Genomic DNA, 24,118 nt, shown 5'->3' on the forward strand with positions numbered 1-24,118 from the left:
TAACATAAAACACTAGTTCGCCTTTCCATCTTCACGAAGACGCGCAATACAACGTCGCATCTGATTGGTGCAGCTTCCTGCTTACGTACGTGGAAGAGCTCGCTTCATTTAATCAGCAGCGTAACACGGAGACATAACCTCCGGGCCACTCGCGAGCACTGGTGACCAACCGGATTACGCGGGTGATTACTTCGAGCGAGCCCACGCACAGTCGTTTTGAGCGGTAAGAAACATGCCGGTGGTTAGCTTCCACTAAACCGAGCACAACAACCATCCTTTTCTCCTGCGTTAATGCATTGGCGATACATGAAGAAGAAAGTACGAGTCAATCTTTGAAACCAGAGATCATGAACAGTCGACTCCAGGAGATTCGAGAACGCCAAAAACTTAGACGACAGCTGTTAGCTCAACAGGCAAGTAGTGCTAGCAGTTAGCATGCTACACTGTTGTTTTTGTTGTGTGGGGTCCACTATATTACACGTTTGCGTGTTTAATAACAGGAACGTCGATGCGTGCATTCCCTTATCAAATGTTAGGAATTGGTCATGCATCTACCTCGTCACGTCTGTTTCATGCGCAAATAAACAACATTATTTACACGTCATTTGTATTGTTGTCACCCTAAAACGCCCCTTGCATATATGTTCAAAGTTTCGAGTGTTTATAGTGGGTTCTGTTTTCAAATAACTCCACATCAATAAGCTTCTTGCGACTTGTTTGTCTGCAGTTGGGAGCTGAGAGTGCGGACAGTATTGGGGCTGTTTTGAACAGTAAAGATGAACTGAAGGAGATAGAAGAGAGCAGAGAAACATGCAGGTAAGTCTCCATAATATTCTGCTGTTTTAATGTTGTTTTTCAACCTGTAAATAAAAGTTACATGATCCACAAGGTAAATGTTCATTTCAAATGGTCCACCCACCAATTCAAGGATCTGCTGTTCAGTATCTGACCCTTTTTTACACATGTGTATTGAGCATAAATGGCTGAGGAAAAGACAGGAGGCAGAGCTGGAGGTAGCAGAGATGAAGATGTTGAGCTTCTCTGGGAGTGAGCAGGATGGATAGGATCAGGAAGCAGTAGATCAGAGGGACAGCACATGTGCTCAGGTGTTTAGGAGACAAAGTCAGAGAGGCTGGATGGAGATGGTTTGGACATGTACAGAGGAGAGAGAGCCAGTACATTGGTAGGAAGATGTTGAGGTTGGAACTGCCAGGCAGAAGGTGGAGAAGAAGGCCAGAGAGGAGATTGATGGAGGTGGTGAAGGAGGACATGAGGTTTGTAGGTTTGAGAGAAGAGGAAGCAGAGGACAGGGTGAGATGGAGGAGGATGATCCGCTGTGGCCACCCCTGAAGGGAGAGGCTGAAAGGAAAAGAAGAAGATTGAGCATAAATGGCATGAAAACTCAAGGCTCAGGGAGCCTTAAAAATGGGCAGGGAAAAACATAAATCTGATTTGTTTGAGAAAAGAATGAATGAAAAGTGCGTAGAAATTAATAGTTGTTCACTCAAAACTCGCATAAAAACAACAATAAAATGAAACCACTACAACGAACCCTGAATTTTGCCTGCATTAATTGTGAGCCACAAAACATATTAATGTCAAAACTTTCACACTTTTCTGCCAAAAAATGTAAAAGCAAAATTAAAACTCCCAACTTAGGGGCCAGAAACACAAGTCACATTAGCTGTTCTTGAATTGCAGTGAATATACTAAGTTGCATTTCTTTATAAGGAATAATCTTTACCAACCAAAACATGTGGACTGTTGTTAATTCACTCCGCACTTCAGAAGTATCTATTTGTTACATGAGCAAACAGAATCACGTGATGTACCTTCATCGGAGTTGACAGTGGAATGTTGTGTAAGAGTTGGATTGATACATTCGTGCTAATGTCCTAAGCCAAGTTTCAGTTAACCCTTGTCAAACCATCACTCTGTATCTGCTGCTGTTGACTTATTAGAGCCTCTCACCCCATTATTATGGTGTTTCATCAACTCCTCATCTTGCAATGACAAACAATGGTGCATTTATTTCATATTCATTATTTCATTCTGTTGTGTACGTGGGTCTAAAAGCGTTCAAGAATATCGTCTGTTTTCAGGGCTTCGCTGGATAGCTCGATTCCTCAAACCAAAAGGAAGGCACCGACCGAAGGAGAGGACACTGAGGAGGAAGTTGAAGAGCAAAAGGTAAACACTTTCAGCTACGTGCCAGCTAGTCTTTTAACCAGCACTGTATTTACCGGATAAATCACACGTATGGGTGGATATTATGAGCCTTTTGTTGGGTGTCAGTAGAGCACATGCTGCCTTTTACTGGTGTGCTGCAACATCTCTTAGTTTTAGAGAATAATCGGCAATAAATATGAATACAGATACATGACATCGATCTGAATGATGCTTCATCTGACATGAAGTGTGATGTGTCTGGAGAAGGGAATTGTTGCGTGTATATTCTGTACCGTAAACCTATCCACCATCACCAACACCTTTGAATGAGTCACACGTGTATTGTCCACAGGATGAGGTAGAAGTGCAACCGCCCGAAGAAAGCAACGCGTATGAGGAAGTCTACAAGGACTCGAGCACTTTCCTCAAGGTAATGAGGAGCAATGTTTGTCAGTGTTTTGAATGTATTTGACTTGCATAGTGATGCGTTTTTGTTTCACTCTTTTTATTATTTGAAGTATAACAAATGCAAGATGTCAATACAATGTTTGGAAAATACATATTCATGACTGTGATTTTGTTTGGTACGTGGAAATGTCTCCTGTTCCTGTAAATCTTTTCGCACCGCCCGTTGTGGAATAGTTGTTTGACATGTAGCCATACGTCATTCCTACATGTCATGATCCAGAACAACAGCCCTTTCTTCTTTTGTTACTTCAGATTTTTAAGTTTAATGTAGAACCTGCTGGGAAATGCCGAAAGAAGCAGGAGGTGCCTTTCAGCGCTTTAACCATATAAGGGCACAACGGCTATAAAATGATCATCTTCATAATGTAATGTTCATTCAATTTTTTACAATAACCCAACAAATAATATTTTTAGTCCTCTCACTACATTATATTAACTACTTTTTTTTAGCAAAAGCAAATAGCATCATGAAGTTTTCTTAATGTCCCGAGTCAAATCCAATGATTTTTTTTTCTTTCCTTTCTTTTTTCATTCTGGCGTGTGTGAAGAGATACTCGCCACTGAATGCATGTGTCCACTTCTTCCTGTTTTCACCAGGGCACCCAGAGTCTGAACCCTCACAACGATTACTGTCAGCACTTCGTGGACACAGGACATAGACCACAGAACTTCATTCGAGATGTTGGTCGGTGTCTCTCCGCTCCTGCATGTTTTCTGTCTGTTTTTTGGCCCCAACAACAATATTGCCTTCGATTCAGGTTTGGCAGACCGGTTTGAAGAATATCCAAAACTCAGAGAGCTGATCAGATTAAAGGATGAACTCATCTGTGCCACCAACACCCCGCCAATGTATGTTCCCTCAGTAGAAAGCAAAATATACTATCAGTTATGCCGCTGGAAATGTAACCTTTTTGTATTTCTTTCAGGTATCTCCAAGCTGACCCGCGACATTTTGACCTCCAGGATTTAAAATGCAAGTTTGACGTCATTCTGCTTGAACCTCCTTTGGAGGAGTATTACCGGGAGTCAGGGATCAGTCACACCGAGTCGTTCTGGTCCTGGGACGATGTAAGTATATCAAAGCTCACGTGTAAGTACTATCATTGGTATCTGGTTGCGGACAATCTGGCACCTATTTTACCTTAAACCACACTGACGCTTGAGAGTCAGCACTCAGCTAGTGGACCGTAGCATTCCTTCCTACCCTCAACTTTAAAGGACTTACGGTGTTACCGTCAGATGTGATCTGACTCTATAGATTTAAAGAATTAGTCGGAGAAATGGGGCGGGTCCCAAATAAACATCTGCGTGACTGAACATTTATCACTTTCTGGCAATCGTGTTGCAATCCCAAATGATATTTACCATGTCGGATGTGCCACAGCGCAGTGCTGTAAGCCTTCTGTTTGTTTTTATGGTATTGTAGAATTATGATTATTGGTGTCAGCAGAGTACTCGCATTTGATTACTTGAACTCAGTCTGGTGATGTGCAATTTCTTTCATCAAAAAAAGATTCATGTCTGGTGCGTAAAAAGGGAGGTTTTGCAGCTGTACCTCTCCTGCACATGAGATTCCAATAATAATGAACAGTACACTTTGCTGTTTTGAAAGTTTGTTTTTGTTAATCTTTGTTTCTGTTTTTATAGATCATGAAACTGGACATTGAGGAGATCTCCGATTTGCGCTCCTTTGTCTTCCTCTGGTGCGGTTCAGGTGAAGGCTTGGACTTAGGAAGAATGGTATGCTTTTGTCATTCAAAGAATGTACAGCTATGTAGAGAGTAATTGCGTTCCTTCGGGGGGATGGCTCTTCATGTGACAGAGAAATTACCAGGACAAGTAGGCCGACCTGCTAATATTGTGCAGTATAATTGGGTCGACCCGGGACAACTCATCCCCCTTTCTCTGGTTGTTGTCGTACTTTCCTTTTTGCTGAACCGATTCAGAGTTTGTTTATTAGGTCAAGCTGCACATCTAGTCGTAAGGCGTGTCCTCAGTGTAAATGAAAGCATGGTCCACTGTTTGTTATTGCGGTTGGTGTGATTCTTACTCACGTTATACTGCGTCACATTAAGAAAGAGGTTGTCTGAGGTGCATTTTTTTGAAGTGAAATATGAATATTTTTCAGCTTTTATCATCCGATTATGTTTGCAGTGTCTGAGAAAGTGGGGCTTCAGGCGATGTGAAGATATCTGTTGGATTAAAACCAACAAGAACAACCCTGGCAAGACCAAAGCTCTGGACCCCAAAGCAGTGTTCCAGAGAACCAAGGTAGGGTACTTTGTGTTCAGCAGACCATTAAAGTGCACTCTTCTCAAGCAGCATTATAGATCACAATGCGTGATATTAGCTCTTTCCGCCCCAAATCCACAGCCACAATTTTACCGTCTCATTCAGCCGTGAGTCAGCTTTGTTCAGGCTGTAGGTAGCAGCCTCGTGGGTCTGGTTCATTACACTTCTAAGGCTCCTAAATTCCCTGGCGACAGACTGTCAGTATAACTGGATCTGTCTAAATACTTCCTGAAGGAGCATTGTCTGATGGGAATCAAAGGAACGGTCCGCCGAAGCACCGATGGGGACTTCATTCATGCTAATGTGGACATTGACTTGATCATCACTGAGGAGCCTGAGATGGGGAATGTGGAGAAGCCCGTGGAGATCTTTCACATCATTGAACATTTCTGTTTGGGCCGAAGGAGGTTGCACCTTTTTGGGCGGGACTCGACCATAAGGCCAGGTAAGATGGGTCTTTTTGCTTTCTTAAGGGAGGGAATCGTGTTTGATACACCATCGGCCTCAGCTGCTGCTGTAGGTTTGCCAAGTTCACTTCTCTCCTGTTCTTCCCTCGCAGGCTGGCTCACAGTGGGTCCAACACTGACCAACAGCAATTTCAACCCGGAGACGTACGCTTCGTATTTTGCGCTGCCCAACGCAAACCTTTCCGGATGCACCGAAGAAATCGAAAGGCTGAGGCCCAAATCCCCACCGAGCAAACTCAAATCGGACCGCGGAGGCGGAGTTCCCCGAGGCGGGAGGGGGGGGCCAAACGCTGGCAGGGGTGGCGACAGAGGCCGTGAAAGAAACAGACCCAACTTTCGTGGTGAACGGGGCGGATTCAGGGGGCGGGGCTTGCCCCACCGGGGTTTTCCTCCCCGTTAGAACTTGTGATCGGCTGTCTTGATTTGTTATCTAACTTGGACAGGAACTATTTGCCAGACGTGTTTGTCCTGTTCTAACCCGCTCCCAGTGTGAGGATGTCAAGTGTGGTTAGTGTGGTTCAGCAGGAGACACTTGAGGCCAACAGGAGGTCGTTTTTTTTTTTAGCCAGTGCCAGGAATTTCAGATGTCCTGTTTTGTATATTAACTTGTAGAATGTCTGTTGAATGAATCAGCGCTCTTTTTTTAAAATAGACTCCCAAAATGATTCAAGTCTTGAGTGGTTTTCATTGTTTCTTGACAGGATATACTTCTGTGAAGTCATGTCATCTCACGTTGTTCCTCGACGGTCGTGCAACCTCTTATCAAGCGGGCTGATACGGCGTATTCACCGATTTGTTAGATGTCTCACGCTTCTTATCTGTGACAGCAAACCTGTTATCACAACAGCAACAAATGGCGCTGGAAGCTTTGAGGCGACTAAGTGAATACACAACCAGGCGGAGTTTCACAAGCTGAACGTTGTTCTAGTTTTGGAGCGTGATCAATGCCATGACGCGACGGACACACGAGCCCACGTCACCAGTCTAATCCCTCTACGAAACAGGCCAAAGCGACCGGATGACTTGGGTCTAAGGTGCGCATCGTGCGTAGCCGCTAACACTTACACAGAAGCTTGTTGTTTAATGATGAATGACTCGGTGATGGCCGTCCAAAGATGCATCATTAAAACTGAAACTCCCATTTCTGGTTCGCCCAGATTCCTGTTATTGTTTATATAAAACTTTTTTTTTTTCTCCCCGCCTTACACGTACCATGACGATGACTGCCTTTCTGTTTTGCAGTTTTGTGTTCGCCAGTGTTTCAGCTCTCAGTTACTGAGCCTTTTCCTCTCGTTTCCTCTAAACTGATTATGACCAATAATCTTGAATTACTTAATCCTGAGTTTCTGTACAAGGTATAAGGTGTCTGGATGGGATGTTCAGGATTCCAAGAATCTCGTCTTTCTTCTTTCCTACTGAGGAGCAGTGGATCTCCTTCGGATCTGTCGATTGATAGTGTCTCTCCCTTTATGTACTGTATATCAGAAAACACTTTCACGTACAGAATCCTGGGCTTTTTTTCTGTGAACTCTTCAGAAATTTCAAAAACAGAATTCTGTCGCATCCGGGTCATGGCACTATTATGTTCCCAGTCATAAACAAATGGCTGAGGTGAAGGACGTCGGCGAACATTCCTGGTTAGACTGACTTGACTCGATATTACTACTTTAAAAATACATTCAATGAAACAAAAATCTCGGTCAAAACAAATAAGTCAGGTGTGTTTTCTAATCCTACCCCTGTACTACGACTGTATTCCACTGGGGTAAACCTCAGAACGGGTGTTGCTCCTGAGATGGTCGATAGTTAGATTCTAACCGCAGCATGTTCATTTTTTTATTATTTATTTTGTAATTGTTCTGAAAGAGACAAGATACCCTGGTTTTTCTTCTGAGCTTCTTCCGAATTTCGCAAAGGGCTCAAATAGTGACACAAATGTACTCAACATACAGTGTTATTACTGCTTAATAATGATCTAAATATAGTTAACCCATGACACCTTATTTATTTTATTTTTCAGCCACATATGTCTCCTTCAATCCTCGAAGCAGATATTTCTGTTTCCGGACGTTGAATATTACACGTGAGCGAGAATATCTATGTCTGAATGAAGTGATTCAGCGCTTATCGGGTGCAATTGCCTGCTCTGTGTCAGACGCGCAAATGACTCGGTAAAGACTACACTTGAAGCTATTAGCTTTTGAAAGTGGCTGGAGAGTAGGTGTTGGTGTGGAAGCGTCACATTCCGACATGTGAGAATGGACGACTGCTTAACTTCCTGAGATGGATTATTACTAATCTGAAGAATGTCAGTTATTGAGTTGTAACTTTTTTAAGAGTGAGCTGGAGTCTCAGAAATACACAGGTATTAAGGGTAGTCTGTGATGACGTTTATTAAACCGTACTTTACCGGTGGAACGTGATCATTCCGCTGGTGAACTATGTGGAAATATAGGGCGTTAGGAGGGTGCAGTGGTCAGCGCCGTTCATTTTAAGGTCGCCAAAGAGCGCGCTCCTTCTGATGTGTTTGTCAAGTGGCAGCTGCCGCCTCTGTTGCCAGGGAAAATCAGGATTCGGATTTTGAGAATTCATTCAGGAACCTAGAGTGAGGAGTCGGGGAGTGGCATGTTGGGTTGCTGCTTGTTGGCACTGGAGCAGAGTTCGCTGCATTAAACACAACACCGGCAGCGGCCAACATGTCCAAACAATGGCTGCTTTAAAGTGACTCAGGAAACCATTAGCAAAGGCAGAATGTGTTTTCCCTCACATGTTGAACCGATTTTCAATTCTTTGTCGTGTCCATTGTTCAGTAACGGCAAATTCTAAACATTATTGGGGAGAGACTATACTCGAGTCACTTCATCTTACAGTTGAAACCAGAACACTAAACCTGCTGATCGAGAAATGAGCTATGATTTGACTCAAGGCTTGCTTTTGTAAAATGAATGCACTGAAATAGCAGAGCTTCCCACCCAAAATAAGCAGACTCACTCTGGATTTGCATTCAAGGAATGGCTCTTATTATGTTCCCTATCTCGACTACCTCAGGTGACAAATACTAAGCGCAGGAATCCCTCTGGGTCTTATCTTGAGATAGGAAAACAAAGTCAGAGGTGTCCAAACTTGTTTCAGGACACATTTGATAAGGTGAAAATGTGGTCGGACCGAAATTGTAAGTGATATCCCCAAACTTTAAAAATGACGCTGACTCAGCTTAAAAACATGTGAACAGCGACGCAATACCGAGAGATGTGTGAGTCAGAGGTTCTTTTTTTTTTTTTTTTTTTTTTTTTTTTTTTTTTTTTTTGGGCTTGACTCTTGGGATCTAATCGAATATAGCAGATGTTTCATGATTTTTTCTTTAAATTCACAGTCACAATCATGTTTCTCACGTCTGGTTTACACAAAATTCAGATGAAACTCAAGGGACTGAAGTCAGGGATTGACTCCCGGTATTCCTGATGTAAGTCATGCCTCGGCTCGTGGGTTGGTTTGTTGCGATCCACATTTGTACGTCCTAGATTTTCTGAGGATAACTGCGGCGAGCGCTTGTGAAAACCTCCTGAATGCTTTGGGTGGTCAAGCCAAAGACGTGGGAGAGACCGTTCAGGTGCTCTGGCCAGTGAGTGACATGAGACTCCCGAAGATTAAAGTTCTCTCATGGCTGTTGTTGCAATAATAATTTAATAATATCTCCTCCACAGAATAACCACAGCACTGTTACTCACTCACAGTTCTTGCTCCTTTTTGCCAAACGCACCCACAAAACCGCCCCTCAGATTTGAGCTATCAAGTTTACATGTGTCCCGACTTGATAGCAGCAGATGCAGCTAACTGGGGCATCGGCACACTTTTGCCCCATGAAAACACAGTATGCTCTGTTGATGTATCGCATTAGGGAGTCAAATCCAGCTTTTGTTGAAGGTAAACTGAGTGCGCTGAAGAACGACAAAGCTCCTGTGCTGATGGTATGTGGTGAGAAACTGGGCCACGTCCTGTTTACTGCTGTAAATTCTGTTTTATACATTGGTGATGACCAAGTGATATTTCTAAGAAGTGAGTGCTGAAACGGTGTGGACACAAAACTACTCTTGTCACAGTGCTTTATACAATACAGGCAAACACATTGGAAGTCATGTGACTCGCGCACCTGCTTCAAGCCCAGTCATCTTCACATTCTCCCGAAGCCAATAGCATCCTCCCCAACCGTCATTGATGTGCATCAGACAAACAGGTCTTGCAAGCTGTGTGGGTATTTCTGCTTTGGTCTGTCACACTAGCGCTTCACTTCCACAGATCACGCAGAGTAAAGGAGTGTGGAGACAGTTATCCACCCGTTCGTTCTTTCTGACTTGACTTCGGTAAGTTTTGCTTCATGCCTTTTGACTGCTTTATTTCTTTACCCTTATTAGTCAAATCTAAACATTTGTTTTTGCTTCAGAATATTTGTTTCATTTTTGAAAAGAAATGAATGTGAAATTGTTGAGAACGTCTCTAATATCAGCTATACAGAAAGAATATTTAGTGACCTCTTAAAGCTAGCTAAAAAGATCATCTCATTGGTTTATCTTTTTTGTCGAATTTATTCACACGTTTTAATGTATGGTCCTCTGACAGAAATGTGAATTTTGGTGAACTGGGGTGTGGCTCATCGGAAAATGTTTGATACTTTTTTAAATTTTTTATTTATTTATTGATTTTTTTTAAAGTCTCTCTCAATTTCTCTCAGGGCTGTCCACCGATAAAAATCTTGTTTAATCTCGCAGCAGAGTTATCTTGCGATTTATCGCAAGTTAGTCACGCTGTTCTAAATGTCACTTGAAGGAACCATCTTGAAGAGTTTATTTGCGATTCATTGCAAGCTGGCTCGACTTTAGTCCCGTTCAATGAGATCAAACACTCAACAAGGTTGATCAAAGTACTGGCTTCTGTTTTTAAAGGGTGTAAAATCTGAACGTTCCCGCCGAACTGGTCTCAGATTCCTCGATGAGACAGTTTCATCTGAAAAATCCAACTTGATTCATAGTGACGCAGATAAAAACCACCCTGGAATGCCTGAAACCGCTTGGGCTCCTGCTGGTGATCGACCAGCAACATTCCGATTAAACCTCACCTCCAAAACCTGTTATGTCGTCCAGTGACTTTCTGGAGTATGAAGGTGTGTCTCAAGCCATGGACTTCCCCTCAATAAATCCCAGCCATTTACATCCCCCGAACCCTGCCAAGGAAACCGATCTCAATTTCACTGGTTTATTCGTTTCTTTAAATTTGCTCTTCAAATTGTCTCTGATATTTATCACTTCAAGTTTCACGTCACCTCCACTGATCCATTCTGTGAACCTTTGCAGAGATAAGAGCAGACCGACAATGGGACCGCTGGTGCTTCTGGTATTCGCAGGTATTACAGATGTCGTGGGTTGGGATTTTGAGACTGGGAGAAATTCATTTTATTTGTCATTTTTACAGGGAATTTGGGACTGTCCATGGTCATGGCCAATAGCACAGGTAATATCATCTTTTCCTGTGTTATTTGTTATTACAATATGCATGTAATATGCAATATATATATATATATATATCTACATAAGTGTCAAACAAGTTCTAATGAAATCCTGGTTGTTGAATTTGAATACATAGTCCACAGTATTTTTGCATGAACCTTTGACTTTTACTTCATCTGTCCCTTCACCAGGTAACACAGGCTGCGTTTCAGTGTAGCAACAACATGAACAGGGCTTTCTAGAGCGGATCCAAACGTGTTTTATTGCAGTGTTTGAGTTTTGTATTTCTTCTCTCACCAAATGCTTCAGCCAACATGACCTGCACACCCATGAATGGAACTCAGCCATCATCCAACATGACCTGTTCGCCGCCGGGCAACAACACCCACTCCAACAACATGACCATGCCGCCGGGCAACAACACTCACTCCAACATGACCATGCCGCCGGGCAACAACACTCACTCCAACAACATGACCATGCCGCCGGGCAACAACACCCAACCACCCAACAACGTGACCAAGCCTCCCGCACCTCAGCCAGCCGACGACCAGCCAGTCGTGAAACTAGAATTCAAGGTGCAGCAAGACTTTAAACCGGAGTTTGCCAACAAGAGCTCACCGGAATTCAAAGCATTTGCCAACAATATAACCTCAGCAGTAAGAAAATCGACACGTTGGCTATTCATGAAACATGCACTTACTGATATGTCTATCTTTAATAGGTTGACAAAGTTTATGCTGACACACCTGGATTTAATCGTTCAGTGGTCACTGCACTCAGGTATATAAATACATTCAAACTTTTGTCTTGTGTTTTGATTTTGTGTTATGATTGAAAACATGGTGATCTGTATGCATTTCCTTTGCATTGACTTTCATTTTCTTATATCTGTAGACGAGGATCTGTTGTGGTGGACCTCGAGTTGATCTTCAACAATGCCAGCTCCGCCCCAAACGCCAGTAATCTCAGGAACACTTTGGTCGCTGCCGTTAGCGGCGGTAACTTTTCCCTCCCTGTCAACGTGTCCTCCATCACGGCAACTGGTGAGGTTGAGCGTCACAGCTGAGCCGTGTCTTGTGATGCACGTTGGCTCAACTATTTGCTGTTATTTTTCAGTGGTGACCCCTCTCACACGCACCACTGTGGCCCCTACGACTGCAAGAGGTAACACGGCTTTTAAACAGACCTAGTTGTTTAAATACAGTGTAAAATAGACTTGGAAATTCATGGAAAGTCACCATTTACATCCTATTTCTGTACCTCCTGCCCTCTTTTATTGAGTTTTAATCCCCACCATAATCTGCCAGACGGGCGGAGAGTTTGGTCAACATGACCTTGATCGATGATGGCATCGGGGTTTCTGATGTACCAAGGGCGTCTTTTGTTAGAACCTTTGTTTCTGCCGCATTTTTCGGTTGAATCCTGCCTGAGACTGTGTGCATACATAACTCCACACATTTGCTGAACCACTTCTCTTATTTAAAGCGGCAACGGCCAATAAGCCTGACCCCGGCGCCACTCGCCAACTAGAGTTCAGTATGAATAGAACCTTTGTGGCGGATCTCCTGAACCAGTCCTCGACACCGTTTAAGGAGTTGGAGGCCGAGGTGGTCGGCGTGGTAAGTTTATTTTTTATGTTTCCAATTGGTGTTTATATTTGCTTTCCCTTGTCCAGTTGAGGGCGCTGTCTATCGGGATTGCAAGTTGAAGTTCACTTCCTGCCCTCAACAAAGCAATTCTTGCAGCAACCCGAGGCCCGGGGGCTGAATCTGGCACGCTAAGTCTTTATATGTGGCCTGCATTATTGAACAATGTTCAGGCGTCGACACGCTGCTCTCGTGGCAAAGAAAAATGAAGTGTCCACAATGGAAAAATGGGAAGGGAATTCAGGGGTGAACCGATAATTTGGGTCCATCCTCTGTCAAAGGGTTGCCAGTTCGCCCTTTTTGTGGCCGCGTTTAAAATGCTAAGAGGAGAAAGACGTAGGTAGCAAGTGTCCCGTTTGAGGGCGGGAATGTTGATTCGTGTGGAGAAGCCTGGGCTGTTTGGGTTTTGTGAAAAACGACTGAGCAAAATGCCCTTTACGTGATTGTCTGCGTGTGTGTGTGATCTAACAGAGTCATTTTCTTTTATGACAGGTCACCAGGTCCTTGAAGGTTTTTTCAGGTTTCCAAAGCGCTGTCGTCAACTCCTTCAGGTAAATTTGACTTTTTAAAAAAATAATCTTACTATTATTATTAGTGTTTAATTTAATGTATTTTAATTTTAGCTGCCTTATGTCATACAATCCATTTTTTTTTTACCTTAAAGGAGTGGATCGGTGGTCGCAGCCATGACCCTGACATTCACCAACTCAAGCGTAGTTCCCGCAGACACCAATCTGACTTCACAACTCACCAGCGGACTGAGCAACTCCAGCCTGAGCGTCATAGCCGGCTCCATCTCAGTGTGTAAGCAGCAAGCCCTCAGTTGGGAGGAGTGATCAGACACAGGGAGTGATTTCACAAAAGTCTGAGGAGTAAATTGGATTATTATTTTTTTCCCTCCTCAAGCGTCCACTTCCAGTGCTGCAACAACAGCGGCGGCTAACGCGACTGCGGCGGCTAACGCGACTGCGGCAGCCACCTCAGCGCCGTCGACGGCTGCGGCGTCGTCCACCGAGGGAATCGCGTTCCTCACGTTCAGTCTCAATCAAACCTTTGAGTCGGCGCTCTCCAACACATCCACGTCCGCATATCAGAGTTTGGCAAAAACTATGGTCACCACTGTACGCCATCAACACACAGTCATTCCATGTAAATACGTTCCTGCTTCATCACCGTGTGCTGCCTTCATCTGCAGGTTAACGGAATTTGCATCCCGGTGTACTCTTCCTACCTTCGGTCGCTGGTGAACAACTTCACGTAAGTCAGAGGTGGAAACTGTCACGTCGCTTCTGCCATGGCTGATTGTTCTGTCCGACGCACAGGAACGGATCAGTGAAGACGGCCATGACCCTGGTGTTTAAGGACAAAGACTCGGTTCCGTCCACAACCAACCTGACTGTGGTACTCAGCGACGGACTGGCCAAGTCCTCCCTGGATGTCATCAACGGAAGCATCACCGTCCGTAAGTGCTGTCACCTTTGATCCCATCTGCCTTGTTTTTGTTTATGTGAATTGTTCAATGGTTTTTCAGAGTCCGCCGCGACCGGCTGCCACCCTCAGTTCTCAGGGTTGTCGCTGCTGGCCTCGGTCGCCATGATGGCCGCCGCACAGCTGCTGATCCGCGTCTAGCGAGTGCGGAGGTCGAGCGGAGCGTACATGATGACATTTACCACGCGTGAAGAGATGTGTACTTTGTTGTTAAACCTCATCTTCCACTCTCACTTGAATACAAGGTTTGTATTCAGCTCTCTTAAAGGACCTGTGCCTTCTTTGATCAAACACACTACAAGTGAGTCTGCAGTTGAGGAGGGGAAGATTCTCATAAATCATCTGTCTTGTTGTCTGTTGTCACCCACCAAGATGACAACATATGAATTAACGGAATTGGTTTCCTTTTTCACTGGTTTGTGATGAATGCAATTGAACAATGTATCGTTTTTGTTATTGTTTTTTTTTTGTCTTTGTCATGTTCCTGAAATAAAGAATGAAGTGTATTTTGGGAGTTTGAATGAAACCCAAACCAACTTGCTGAAAGAAACTTGACAGTTCTGATCTCAACATTCGCTGTCACCAGATAATGTCTTCATTTTTCACAGCACACTAGGTGGCGCTATATTCTCTGGCGATTTTTGCATCATTTTTAAGCAGAGTGCAACTCCACTGAGATCTAAAAAGTATTTTACAATTGCACTTACGCACTGTCATTTCCACTCAACTTGTGTTTGGTTTTTGAAAGTACTTAGTACTTGCCCTCCACTACTTTTGATGGTAACTTGTTGCTGCCAGACATGGTCCATACTGATGTTGGATGTCATTTCCTTGCAGGAAACGGGTGATGTGAGAGTGAATCACGTCACAGTGAACGATAAACATAACCAAATGTAATGGCTTGTTCAGCAATGCTTCCTACCAACCAACAGGCTCCCCGTCTTCGCTTAAGCCACAGTTACATTTAAAATAAAATAGCTATAATTCAAAATGGCAAATGAGACACATTTCACTTGCAATGTGAGAAATGAATGACGTTAAACTTCCAGACAGTTTCACGTAAATCACGCTTAAATTTAAACAGACTTTTAAGCTTTGCTTAAACGGGTTATTGAACTTCAGTTTAGCCATGTGAAAACACCTCAACAGGGAGTAAACAACCAAAGTCTGATCTGAGGGTCAGACTCGGAAAAAGGTTTGTGTGTGTGGCTGCTTATTTTGAGTGACAGGATCTTGTCAAAAAGATTTTTATAGGACGTTTTGTCAAGAATCAGTCTTGACGTTTACGTTAAATCTGCACAATTTTGAAGCATTCATTTATGATTCCACTATTATTATTATTATTACGGTTAAACTGTGAAATAATACTCCACACCAAGTTCATTTAATTCAAGAGACTGCTTTGAGTTATACAGTACAAACCTGAGTGTATCATTGCGCAGCAAAGGTTATGGTGCAGTCTGCTGGGCTGAATAAGTAACTGCAACAAGTCGCCATCATCTTTCATAATTCAAGATCAGTGAAACAATTCCTTGGTGAATTGCTAATAACCTCTTTATATCCTCATGACTATTTCCCATCACTTCACAATGAGTGCAGCTTTGTTCATGCACATTATTGCAGAGTTTTTGCGCATTTATATTTGAGTTCTTCGCCTTTTAACTGAGTTCACCGTCCGTTTCCATTGCAGTCATTTTCTTTGCTGTTCAGTCGTGAATCATCATTGTCCGGGTCGGTCGGTTGCTGGTCAAAATAAAGGTTGGACGCTGGCAGTTTTCCTGTTGTGAACTGTAATAGAAACGTCTAAAAGTATTGTGTCTTTATAAGCGGATGAGTGGAGGAGACCAGCTTGACTTTCATGATACAGTGAGCGTTGGAGCTGCACCGCTGTGTCGGCTAAAGCAAAGGCAAACACGCTGGAAACACAATGAATACTTGTGTAGTCATGGTGTTTCCAAAAGAAAAAAAAGATACTCACTCATATCGTGTCCGCGAACGAAAACGCGGGCTTAAGACGCGACAACACATCCATAGCAAACTGACGGAATGATAAAAAAGAAGCAGAAACGAAGCTACCTTTTATTTGCGCCATTACAAATGTTAGTACTTTTCAGTGGAAAATAAATACAGAGAGCACTTCCATTTAGGCATTCACCTCGTGTCATACATTCACGTAGCAGAGTTGATATGATGAGCTGGGACTAACAAGAGAGAACTAGCGCTCAGAAACATTTCATTGGTGAATTTGAATTTGAAGGTTCTCGTCCTCGCTGACCTCACGCTTCCTCAGCGACAGTGTTACTGAGCAATACGGGCGAGCCGCGTCAGTAGCAGGGACAGGAGGGTCAGCGTCATGGCTGCGGGCGGAGCTGGACAGCCCGATGAAGACGTGGAGTCTGAAACGTTTGGGAGATCATCAATGCAGTTCCTCCTCAGGAGGGAGTCAACGCGACTTGGGAAGACTTACATGTGGAAATGCTGCCGGGTATGATGTTGAGACTGGACTTCAGCAACTCAACGCTGAGGTCTTGAGTGGCGTTAGTGACCGATGGAACCGAGCTTTTGTCTTTAAACACGAGCGTCATGTCCGTCACGATCGAGCCGTTCCTGCATCACAATGAAGAGGCTCCTCTTTAGACAAGATGTTCTGGTGCGGAGCGAGATGCTTCGAGAGTCTTACGTAAAAGAGTTGGCGATGGACCGCCGGAAAGACGTTGAGAACGCTTTTGAACTAGCCTTGTTCACCTGGGAGACGAATGTAAATAAAGCAGAAATGTTAGAGACTGAAAAACAGCTATACAACACGCGACTTACCTCTTTGACCACTGTGGTCGCCATACTCCGGAATTCATCCGACGATGAGTTGAGAAGGTCGGATTTGAACGTGTCCTTAAGACTAAACCTGAGACCCAGGGTTCCCTCACTGGGTGAAGCTGGCTGTGTGGAGGGGCTTGCAGTGGTCAGTGCAGCGGCTGTGACATTGGGGGCCACTGTCCTTGCATTTGTTGCGTTGGCGGCTGCAGTTGTTGCATTGCTTGAGGTTGAATTGCTGGCGACTGAAAACACAAGAAATGCTTCAGAGAAGGCACAACATCTGGAAGGATTGGCAGGGTCTTCATACTCACCGATAGAAATGGATCCTTTTATGACTTTCAAAACTGTTGAGTTGGCTATTTTAGAGGAAAGCTTTTCCTGAGCCGTGTTGGACGATGGAACGACATCATTACTTTTAAACTTAAGAGTCATATCGGCGATCACAGATCCCTCCCTGCAAACAAAGCCAACAATCGACAGTTAAAGTTATGGATTAACGCGATTGGTTTCCTTTTTAACTGGTTTGTGATGAATGTAATGAATGGAACAATGCACCGTTTTTATTTTTTTTCCAAGAGTGTCTTTGTCATGTTCCTGAAATAAAGAATGAAGTGTATTTTGGGAGTTTGAATGAAACCCAAACCAACTTGCTGAAAGAAACTTGACAGTTATGATCTCAACATTCGCTGTCACCAGATACTGTCTTCATTTTTCACAGCACACTAGATGGCGCTATATTCTCTGGCGATTTTTGCATCATTGCATCTTCAGATCTATTCTACCTTTGTTGGTAACTTTTTCTGGGTACGTTTGTTGATGCCAGACAAAGAGTCAAATAGAGACTATTTTGAAGTGGACTTTTGCGGCATGTCGATGCATGAGGTGTTGAGCTGACGCAGGCGTCACGTAACAGACGGGTGGAGATTGGGGTCGGGGTTAACCATGGGTCGGTGCTCCTTCTGCTCTGTATACTCCAGTGTGTCACGTGTTATAGAAAGTGTCCCAAACGATATTACGATATATAGCAGCATCTCGAAGTAGTGAGCGTAGTAAGCGCTTCGTATTGTCACCCCTGTGCGCGACTCTGGAACGTTCCATGGGAAGGGAAACTTTTGACTTGGCTTGAAATTGAATCACGTATCCATCGACGTGCAATGCAGAACGCTGACTTCAACGTCAACATAGGACACAAAAGTGCGCTTGAAAATAATCGCCATTTAGTGAGATTGGTTATTACTTACTTGAATGAGTTGACTTCGGATCCAACGTAATCGGAACCATAAAGATCTTGGCTTATATCGTCCACCTGAAACATAGAAACAGTCAATGCTCACACAAAAGAGCTCCGTGGTTGAGGTGGAGAATTGTGAATTTGGAGTCTGCAGATGAGAGTCATGACCGCACCTCTGTGGTGACTGTGGTGTTTAACTTCTTGTATGCGGCTGTGGAGGAATCAGCGAGGTCGGCTGTGTATTCTTGGTTCATGCTAAATTTCAGAGCCAGAGTTGCAGTTGAGGGTGATTCAGTGATAGTTGCTGTTGCTGCCTTTGTAGTGCCTGAAATGTAGGAATGAAATACACATATATTTGTCAATAGAATCCAATAAAGGTTAGCTGAGGTTAGTTATATACAGTATATAGTAGTGATGGGTCGATGAGGCTTCATGAAACAGGATCCTGAATTTCAGGGGCCACCAGATGGCACTGTCTGCTGCGAAATGTTTGGATTCAATGAAGGCTCACATCATTTTTAAGCCAGAAGTGGCCTTTGAAAATTAGGACACTGTTTCATCAACCCTGCGATACTTTCATGATACCTCAAGTACCCATCATATATCATCATATATGAATGTTTGACCCTTTTTTTAAGTCCAAAGACGTGTTGCTGTCTTTGATGCATATTGACTCAAACACACATGAGTTGTCAGAGCGAAACCCAACCACATTTCGTTTTTTTGGAAAGGAATGTGGTTGACACACTGTCTACAGAGGCAGGAAATACTGCGGGAGGGGAATGTGTTTCTTTTAAATGGAGACGTCCACTTGTAGTTATTTAGTGCGGTAGTGTGTCGTCTGGAGGAAACCCATGAATCATTGCTCAATGTGGAATGACAAAGCAAACTGTTGAGGGGCTTGCAGTGGTCAGTGCAGCACCTGCTCTTGTGACATTGGGGGCCGCTGTCCTTGCATTTGTTGCGTTGGGGGCTGCAGTTGTTGCATTGCTTGAGGTTGAATTGCTGGATCCTAAAAACACAAGACACGCTTCAGAGAAGGCACAAAATCTGGAAGGATTGGCAGCGTCTTAATTCTCACCGATAGAAATGGATCCTTTTATGACTTTCAAAACTGACGAGTCGACTAATTTCAAGGAAAGCTTTTCCTGAGCCGTGGTGGATGATGGAACGACATTATCACTTTTAAATTTGAGAGTCATGTCCACGATCACAGATCCCTCCCTGCAAACAAAGCCAACAAACAGCATCAAAGACCTGTTGCTTGCTATTTCCATGGATGTTACTGCTAACATGTTCTCACTCCCAACGCGTCAAATAGAGACTATTTTGAGGTGGACTTTTGCGACATGTCGATGCATGAGGTGTTGAGCTGACGCAGGCGTCACGTAACAGACGGGTGGAGATTGGGGTCGGGGTTAACCATGGGTCGGTGCTCCTTCTGCTCTGTATACTCCAGTGTGTCACGTGTTATAGAAAGTGTCCCAAACGATAATACGATATATAGTAACATCTTTAAGTAGTGAGCGTAGTAAGTAGTGATAGGTAGATGAGGTATCATGAAACAGTATTGTTGGGTCGATGAAACTGTGCCCTAAATTTCAGCGGACACTAGATGGCGCTCTTGGTTTAGAAATGATGTGAGGTTTCATTGAATTGGTTGTTCAAGTCCAAACATTTTACAGCAGACAGTGCCATCTGGTGGCCTCTGGAAATCTGGACACTGTTTCATGAAACCTCATTGAGCCATCAGTAGAAGTAAGTGGTAAGCGCTTCCTATTGTCACTCTGCGCCCTGTTTGGAACGTTCCATGGGAAGGGAAACTTTTGACTTGACTTGAATCACGTATCCATCGACATGCAATGCGGACTTCATTGTCATCATAGGACGCAAAAATGCGCTTGAAAATAATCGCCATTGAGTGAGATTGGTTATTACTTACGTAAATGAGTTGACTTCGGATCCAACGTAATCGGAACCATAAAGATCTTGGCTTATACTGTCCACCTGAAACATTGAAACAGTCAATGCTCACACAAAAGAACTCCGTGGTTGAGGTGGAGAATTGTGAATTTGGAGTCTGCAGATGAGAGTCATGACCGCACCTCTGTGGTGACTGTGGTGTCTAACTTCTTGTATGCGGCTGTGGAGGAATCAGCGAGGTCGGCTGTGTATTCTTGGTTCATGCTAAATTTCAGAGCCAGAGTTGCAGTTGAGGGTGATTCAGTGATAGTTGCTGTTGCTGCCTTTGTAGTTCCTGAAATGTAGGAATGAAATACACATATATTTGTCAGCCTTCATGTTGTCAGACAGACGCTTGACCAATGTTGGCGCAGTAGAATAGAATCCAATAAAGGTTAGCTGAGGTTCGCTTGAGGATCTGAAGCTCCCACTGCTACAGTATTACTAGTTATATACAGTATATAGTAGTGATGGGTCATGTAACGTTGAATTTTCAGAGCGAAACCCAACCACATTCCGTTTTTTTTTAAAGGAATGTGGTTGACACACGTCCACTTGTAGAGTGGTAATGTGTCGTCTGGAGGAAACCCATGAAGCATCGCTCAATATGGAATGACAAAGCAAACTGGGTTTTTGGGTTTCGTTCTGAAATTCTGATATTATTTCCAATAACAAGTGGATAACCTCATTCACTGCGTTTGATACATCACCTGGAGGGAGCCCAGTCCCCGTTGAAAGCAAGATCATTTCTGTAGTGGTCTGTTCTGTGGGTGAAATCAGAGAGAGACAGATTAAATCATCTTGGCAGATCTTGGGGAGAGGGAGGCGAACAACAGAGTGCAGCTGAGGTGGATGGGGTGATGAAGATTGACGGCTGATCTGTGAAGAAAGAGTGGCAGCGTGGGTGAAAGGGTCTCTTTGGGAAAGCAATGAGGCCTACCATTGCTCTGTGGTTTCCTAGCTCTGACATAAAGGGCCTAATCCGCACCCTAACACTCGCTTTCGGCCCTAACACTAGGTTTTGAGCATCACGTGTCATTGTTGTGTGTCCCAATACGCCTAAAACCGAGGGCTGTTCATCACTTGAAATGATCCCTTCAAACCGAGGGCGCTCCGACTTGAAACCTGGTGGGAAGATGAAGTGCGGACAGATTCCCAGGATACCCACGTGTGAATTGAGCAACATTCCTCATCCAGGCTAACTTTAACCACGACATACCTCAAACAGATGCACCATTGCAAACACAAAACACACCAAGTGCTAGTGTTCAGGGTGGACTAGGATAAGGCCAAAGACAGGAAGCAGAGTTACAAGTGGCGGAGGTGAAGATTTTGTTGTGAGTAACAGGAAGGACACGATTAGAAACCATTATACCAGAGGCACAGCGGGAGGCAGAGAAGATGAAGCCACAAAACACACCAGAGAATTTCAGATGGAACATGAATAGGATATAGACTTAGACGATGCTACCAAGACCCTGAGTAACTTCTGCCGGTGCATCGTGTCGAACACCAGCACAGACTGGTGAGAGCCACATAGAGCCAGGGAGTCATGGTCTGTGGGCCAAACTAAATTCATTTACATCGAAGTCTCCAACTTAGTTCTTGGAAGATATTTTTTGCTGAATGCTGATCTGCAGTTGGTTTCAAAAAACATATCTTGCTCCCCTTCACAACCGACTCAGGTCACAGGACGAGACAGTTTTTTTTTCTTGTCCAAACATATGTTGAATTCCCATCAATATTATGGTGATCTGGGGCAAAACTTTACTTTTTGTCCGTCACCATGTCAATATGTATTGGAAATGAAGTACTCTTTGGGACACTCTTAGTGCTGGTGAATTTAAATTTAAGCCCCCACCGTGGGCCACAGTCGAACACTGGTCCGGCTGGATTTGGCCCCCTGGCCTTGTGTTTGATACTGGTCAGGCAAAAGATCAGTCAGGTCCCACTGCCTTGCTGTGCGCTTCTCAGCGTAGTTTACTTAAGAACTCATTTCATGAACCCGACCCTCCCCTCCCTTCGGCACAGACTGCGTCAACCTCAACCTCAGCGGTGTGAAATGCAGAAGATCCAGACTTAGCTCATTCTTCTTCAGGTATATGAGCGGCGCACTCAGCCACAGTCAAGCTCGCAGAGCAAATTATCCGTTTACAGATTCTAACCCTCAGGCTGCACTTTGTCTCTATTGCTCAATAGTCTGGAGGCTGCTCCTCACATTCAAGTTGCGTACGACCTAGCTTAAGTTGCAGGAAGACATTTGGCGAGGAAGGAAAGACAGATACCAGGAGATTGATCGCAACTTTCTATCTGGCACTTGTGTAGTATTGGGATTTGACTCATGTTTTCTGGGCTCATATCCAAGGTATAGCAGCTTGATCAGTGGAGATACCGTACCCAAGAATGCGGTGAAGATTTCCTCTGTTGTCAATGGAAGTTCTGTTGGACACGAAGGAATCACAAGAATCAAGGAATCACTCAACAACAGCCGCACAACACATGACGCCGGGCGGTTGAGTTACCTGTCACCACAATTGTCACGTCCTCTGGGGGTGGAGTCGGAGTGGGAGTTGCATCTTCAACAGACGTACAAAAAAAAATTCAGTTTCAGTTCCTTCAATAAAATTTCCCGTTGCCTCAAGCGATCTTACCTATTGTGTCCACAAGGTCGGCCTTTGTCCCCAATAGCCCTGTTAAATAAACAAGCGATCCCTTTTATCTGATTCACACATCTTTGCTGGACGACATCATTGTTATTAGTTGTAGTAGTAGTCGCAGTAATAGTAGTAGTAGTAGCAGTGTTATTGTTACTTGCAGAGAAAGTTATGCAACACTAAAACATGAACCATGGAATATGATTTTACCTGTGAAAAGGAAAATGAGGGTGAAAAATTCCATTCCAATCGATTGTTTTTTGCCTGTGAAGGAGAAGAGTCCTTTACACCTCAATCCGTGATGGAAGTGAACGGCATAAAACACTACACAAATACCCTCTCTGTCAGCCAATGAAGCCAAAATGTGGGTGCAATAATGAGAAAATAACTAGATCTTTATATATATATATATATATATCTCCCTTACCTTTGTTAAGTCCTAAATCCAAGAAGAATGTTGCGTTTTGTAGTTTGATGTAAACAGACGCGTCTCCAGACACAGGTGGCCGGCGTCTTGTCTTGAAGCTCAGTGCTGGTGCACCTTCTTTGGCTCGTCCCCTATAACTTGAAGGACTTGTTAAACGAAGGAACATCATTTCTGAGCCAAGGGGCTGAAATGAGGCGGGACCAAGTCCTCGGGCTTCCAATGCAAAGTGGATTTGAAGGACTGTAAAGCCTGTTTTTTGTTTAGGCTGGGACGCCGCGGTGTAGCCAAAATACAGAGGGCGAACGTCCTCGACAGCAATTCAGCGTTGGTCTTGGTTCTCCTGTTGGAGCATCTGACCACTCCATCACATCTCAGGAGGCCACTTAGACGTGTGTGTCCCTGAGCAAGACACAAAGAGGGTAGAGTTTCAGGTTGGCTTTTGGTGCTGAGTAAGCAAAATGTGAGCAATAGCAAAAGGTATAAGCAGCAGTTACTTTATAGATCAACCATGAATGAGTGTACTTTGCTACTTGATACTGTAATCTCATGGTTTTGTTTCCAGATTTTTTGAAACTACATTTTCCCTCCATTTCCCATTGAACATTGGCTTCAACCATTGTTGACCATGTATCCCAAGCCTGAGTCAGTGGTCACGCACCAGTGCACATGATCCACCTCTGACCATCTTGGACTGTGTTTAACAAGGAAAAGAATGACCGTGTCTCCTCGTATTTAAAGGGTTTTGTACTGTATTGTCCCTTGTTTCATTCTGTTTGCGATGGATCAACGTCATTTCAGGCCGATAATGTATCGCATTGGATCCTGTAACGTTAAAGCTTTTGGAATTCACTCATTCAGCAGCAGAAGGATTTGTCCATCGCTCCAAAAGCTGCTCTGCGACTCTTATGAAAGGGTGAGTATTCTATTGACACAACAATAGCATCTCACTTGACGCTGTTTATTGTCTGTGGAGCGAACTGTCAACCAAGTCTCTCA

General features: G+C 43.9%; 3 protein-coding genes across 3 annotated transcripts; 2 read left to right on the forward strand and 1 right to left on the reverse strand.

The window, feature by feature from the left end:
• The first annotated feature begins 216 nt into the window (after nt 1-216).
• On the forward strand, nt 217-8,654 carry mettl14 (methyltransferase 14, N6-adenosine-methyltransferase subun). The gene is made up of 11 exons (XM_053856474.1): nt 217-413; nt 728-816; nt 2,103-2,190; nt 2,522-2,599; nt 3,235-3,322; nt 3,396-3,486; nt 3,564-3,705; nt 4,285-4,377; nt 4,792-4,908; nt 5,164-5,374; nt 5,489-8,654. The coding sequence occupies exons 1-11, from the start codon at nt 348-350 to the stop codon at nt 5,794-5,796; spliced, it is 1,371 nt and encodes a 456-aa protein (XP_053712449.1). The 5' UTR covers nt 217-347; the 3' UTR covers nt 5,797-8,654.
• Nucleotides 8,655-9,413: 759 nt separating this feature from the next.
• On the forward strand, nt 9,414-14,540 carry LOC128754122 (uncharacterized). Its single transcript, XM_053856503.1, has 14 exons — nt 9,414-9,757; nt 10,745-10,794; nt 10,863-10,901; nt 11,207-11,556; nt 11,622-11,680; nt 11,795-11,943; nt 12,017-12,064; nt 12,386-12,519; nt 13,039-13,097; nt 13,211-13,350; nt 13,453-13,667; nt 13,742-13,803; nt 13,869-14,008; nt 14,078-14,540. Exons 2-14 carry the CDS (start codon nt 10,764-10,766, stop codon nt 14,173-14,175), a joined length of 1,524 nt encoding a protein of 507 aa, XP_053712478.1. The 5' UTR covers nt 9,414-9,757; nt 10,745-10,763; the 3' UTR covers nt 14,176-14,540.
• A 1,633-nt stretch (nt 14,541-16,173) lies between these two features.
• Nucleotides 16,174-23,192, reverse strand: LOC128754121 (uncharacterized). The gene is made up of 17 exons (XM_053856502.1): nt 23,123-23,192; nt 22,906-22,959; nt 22,693-22,731; nt 22,564-22,617; nt 22,439-22,480; nt 20,752-20,805; nt 20,185-20,336; nt 20,022-20,086; nt 19,161-19,303; nt 19,002-19,091; nt 18,253-18,404; nt 18,090-18,154; nt 17,160-17,302; nt 16,849-17,090; nt 16,715-16,779; nt 16,502-16,641; nt 16,174-16,430 (listed from the first exon to the last, which is right to left on the reverse strand). The coding sequence occupies exons 2-17, from the start codon at nt 22,937-22,939 to the stop codon at nt 16,333-16,335; spliced, it is 1,578 nt and encodes a 525-aa protein (XP_053712477.1). The 5' UTR covers nt 22,940-22,959; nt 23,123-23,192; the 3' UTR covers nt 16,174-16,332.
• Nucleotides 23,193-24,118: the final 926 nt, after the last annotated feature.

This window comes from Synchiropus splendidus, chromosome 2 (assembly GCF_027744825.2).
Source record: "Synchiropus splendidus isolate RoL2022-P1 chromosome 2, RoL_Sspl_1.0, whole genome shotgun sequence".
In the NCBI taxonomy this organism is placed as follows: Eukaryota; Metazoa; Chordata; class Actinopteri; order Syngnathiformes; family Callionymidae; genus Synchiropus; species Synchiropus splendidus.

What these genes read in the sequence shown, in the direction of transcription:
- mettl14 (XM_053856474.1), top strand. Translation starts at nt 348, where the DNA reads ATGAACAGTCGACTCCAGGAGATTCGAGAACGCCAAAAACTTAGACGA. An exon ending in AGGAAGTTGAAGAGCAAAAG is followed by an intron (nt 2,191 to 2,521) that starts GTAAACACTTTC and finishes TATTGTCCACAG; the next exon opens with GATGAGGTAGAAGTGCAACC. An exon ending in GAACTTCATTCGAGATGTTG is followed by an intron (nt 3,323 to 3,395) that starts GTCGGTGTCTCT and finishes CCTTCGATTCAG; the next exon opens with GTTTGGCAGACCGGTTTGAA.
- LOC128754122 (XM_053856503.1), top strand. Translation starts at nt 10,764, where the DNA reads ATGGGACCGCTGGTGCTTCTGGTATTCGCAG. An exon ending in GTCCTCCATCACGGCAACTG is followed by an intron (nt 11,944 to 12,016) that starts GTGAGGTTGAGC and finishes GTTATTTTTCAG; the next exon opens with TGGTGACCCCTCTCACACGC. An exon ending in AGGCCGAGGTGGTCGGCGTG is followed by an intron (nt 12,520 to 13,038) that starts GTAAGTTTATTT and finishes CTTTTATGACAG; the next exon opens with GTCACCAGGTCCTTGAAGGT.
- LOC128754121 (XM_053856502.1), bottom strand. Translation starts at nt 22,939, where the DNA reads ATGGAATTTTTCACCCTCATTTTCCTTTTCACAG. An exon ending in CCCCAATGTCACAAGAGCAG is followed by an intron (nt 18,405 to 19,001) that starts GTGCTGCACTGA and finishes CCTACATTTCAG; the next exon opens with GCACTACAAAGGCAGCAACA. An exon ending in CGACCACAGTGGTCAAAGAG is followed by an intron (nt 16,780 to 16,848) that starts GTAAGTCGCGTG and finishes TTCGTCTCCCAG; the next exon opens with GTGAACAAGGCTAGTTCAAA.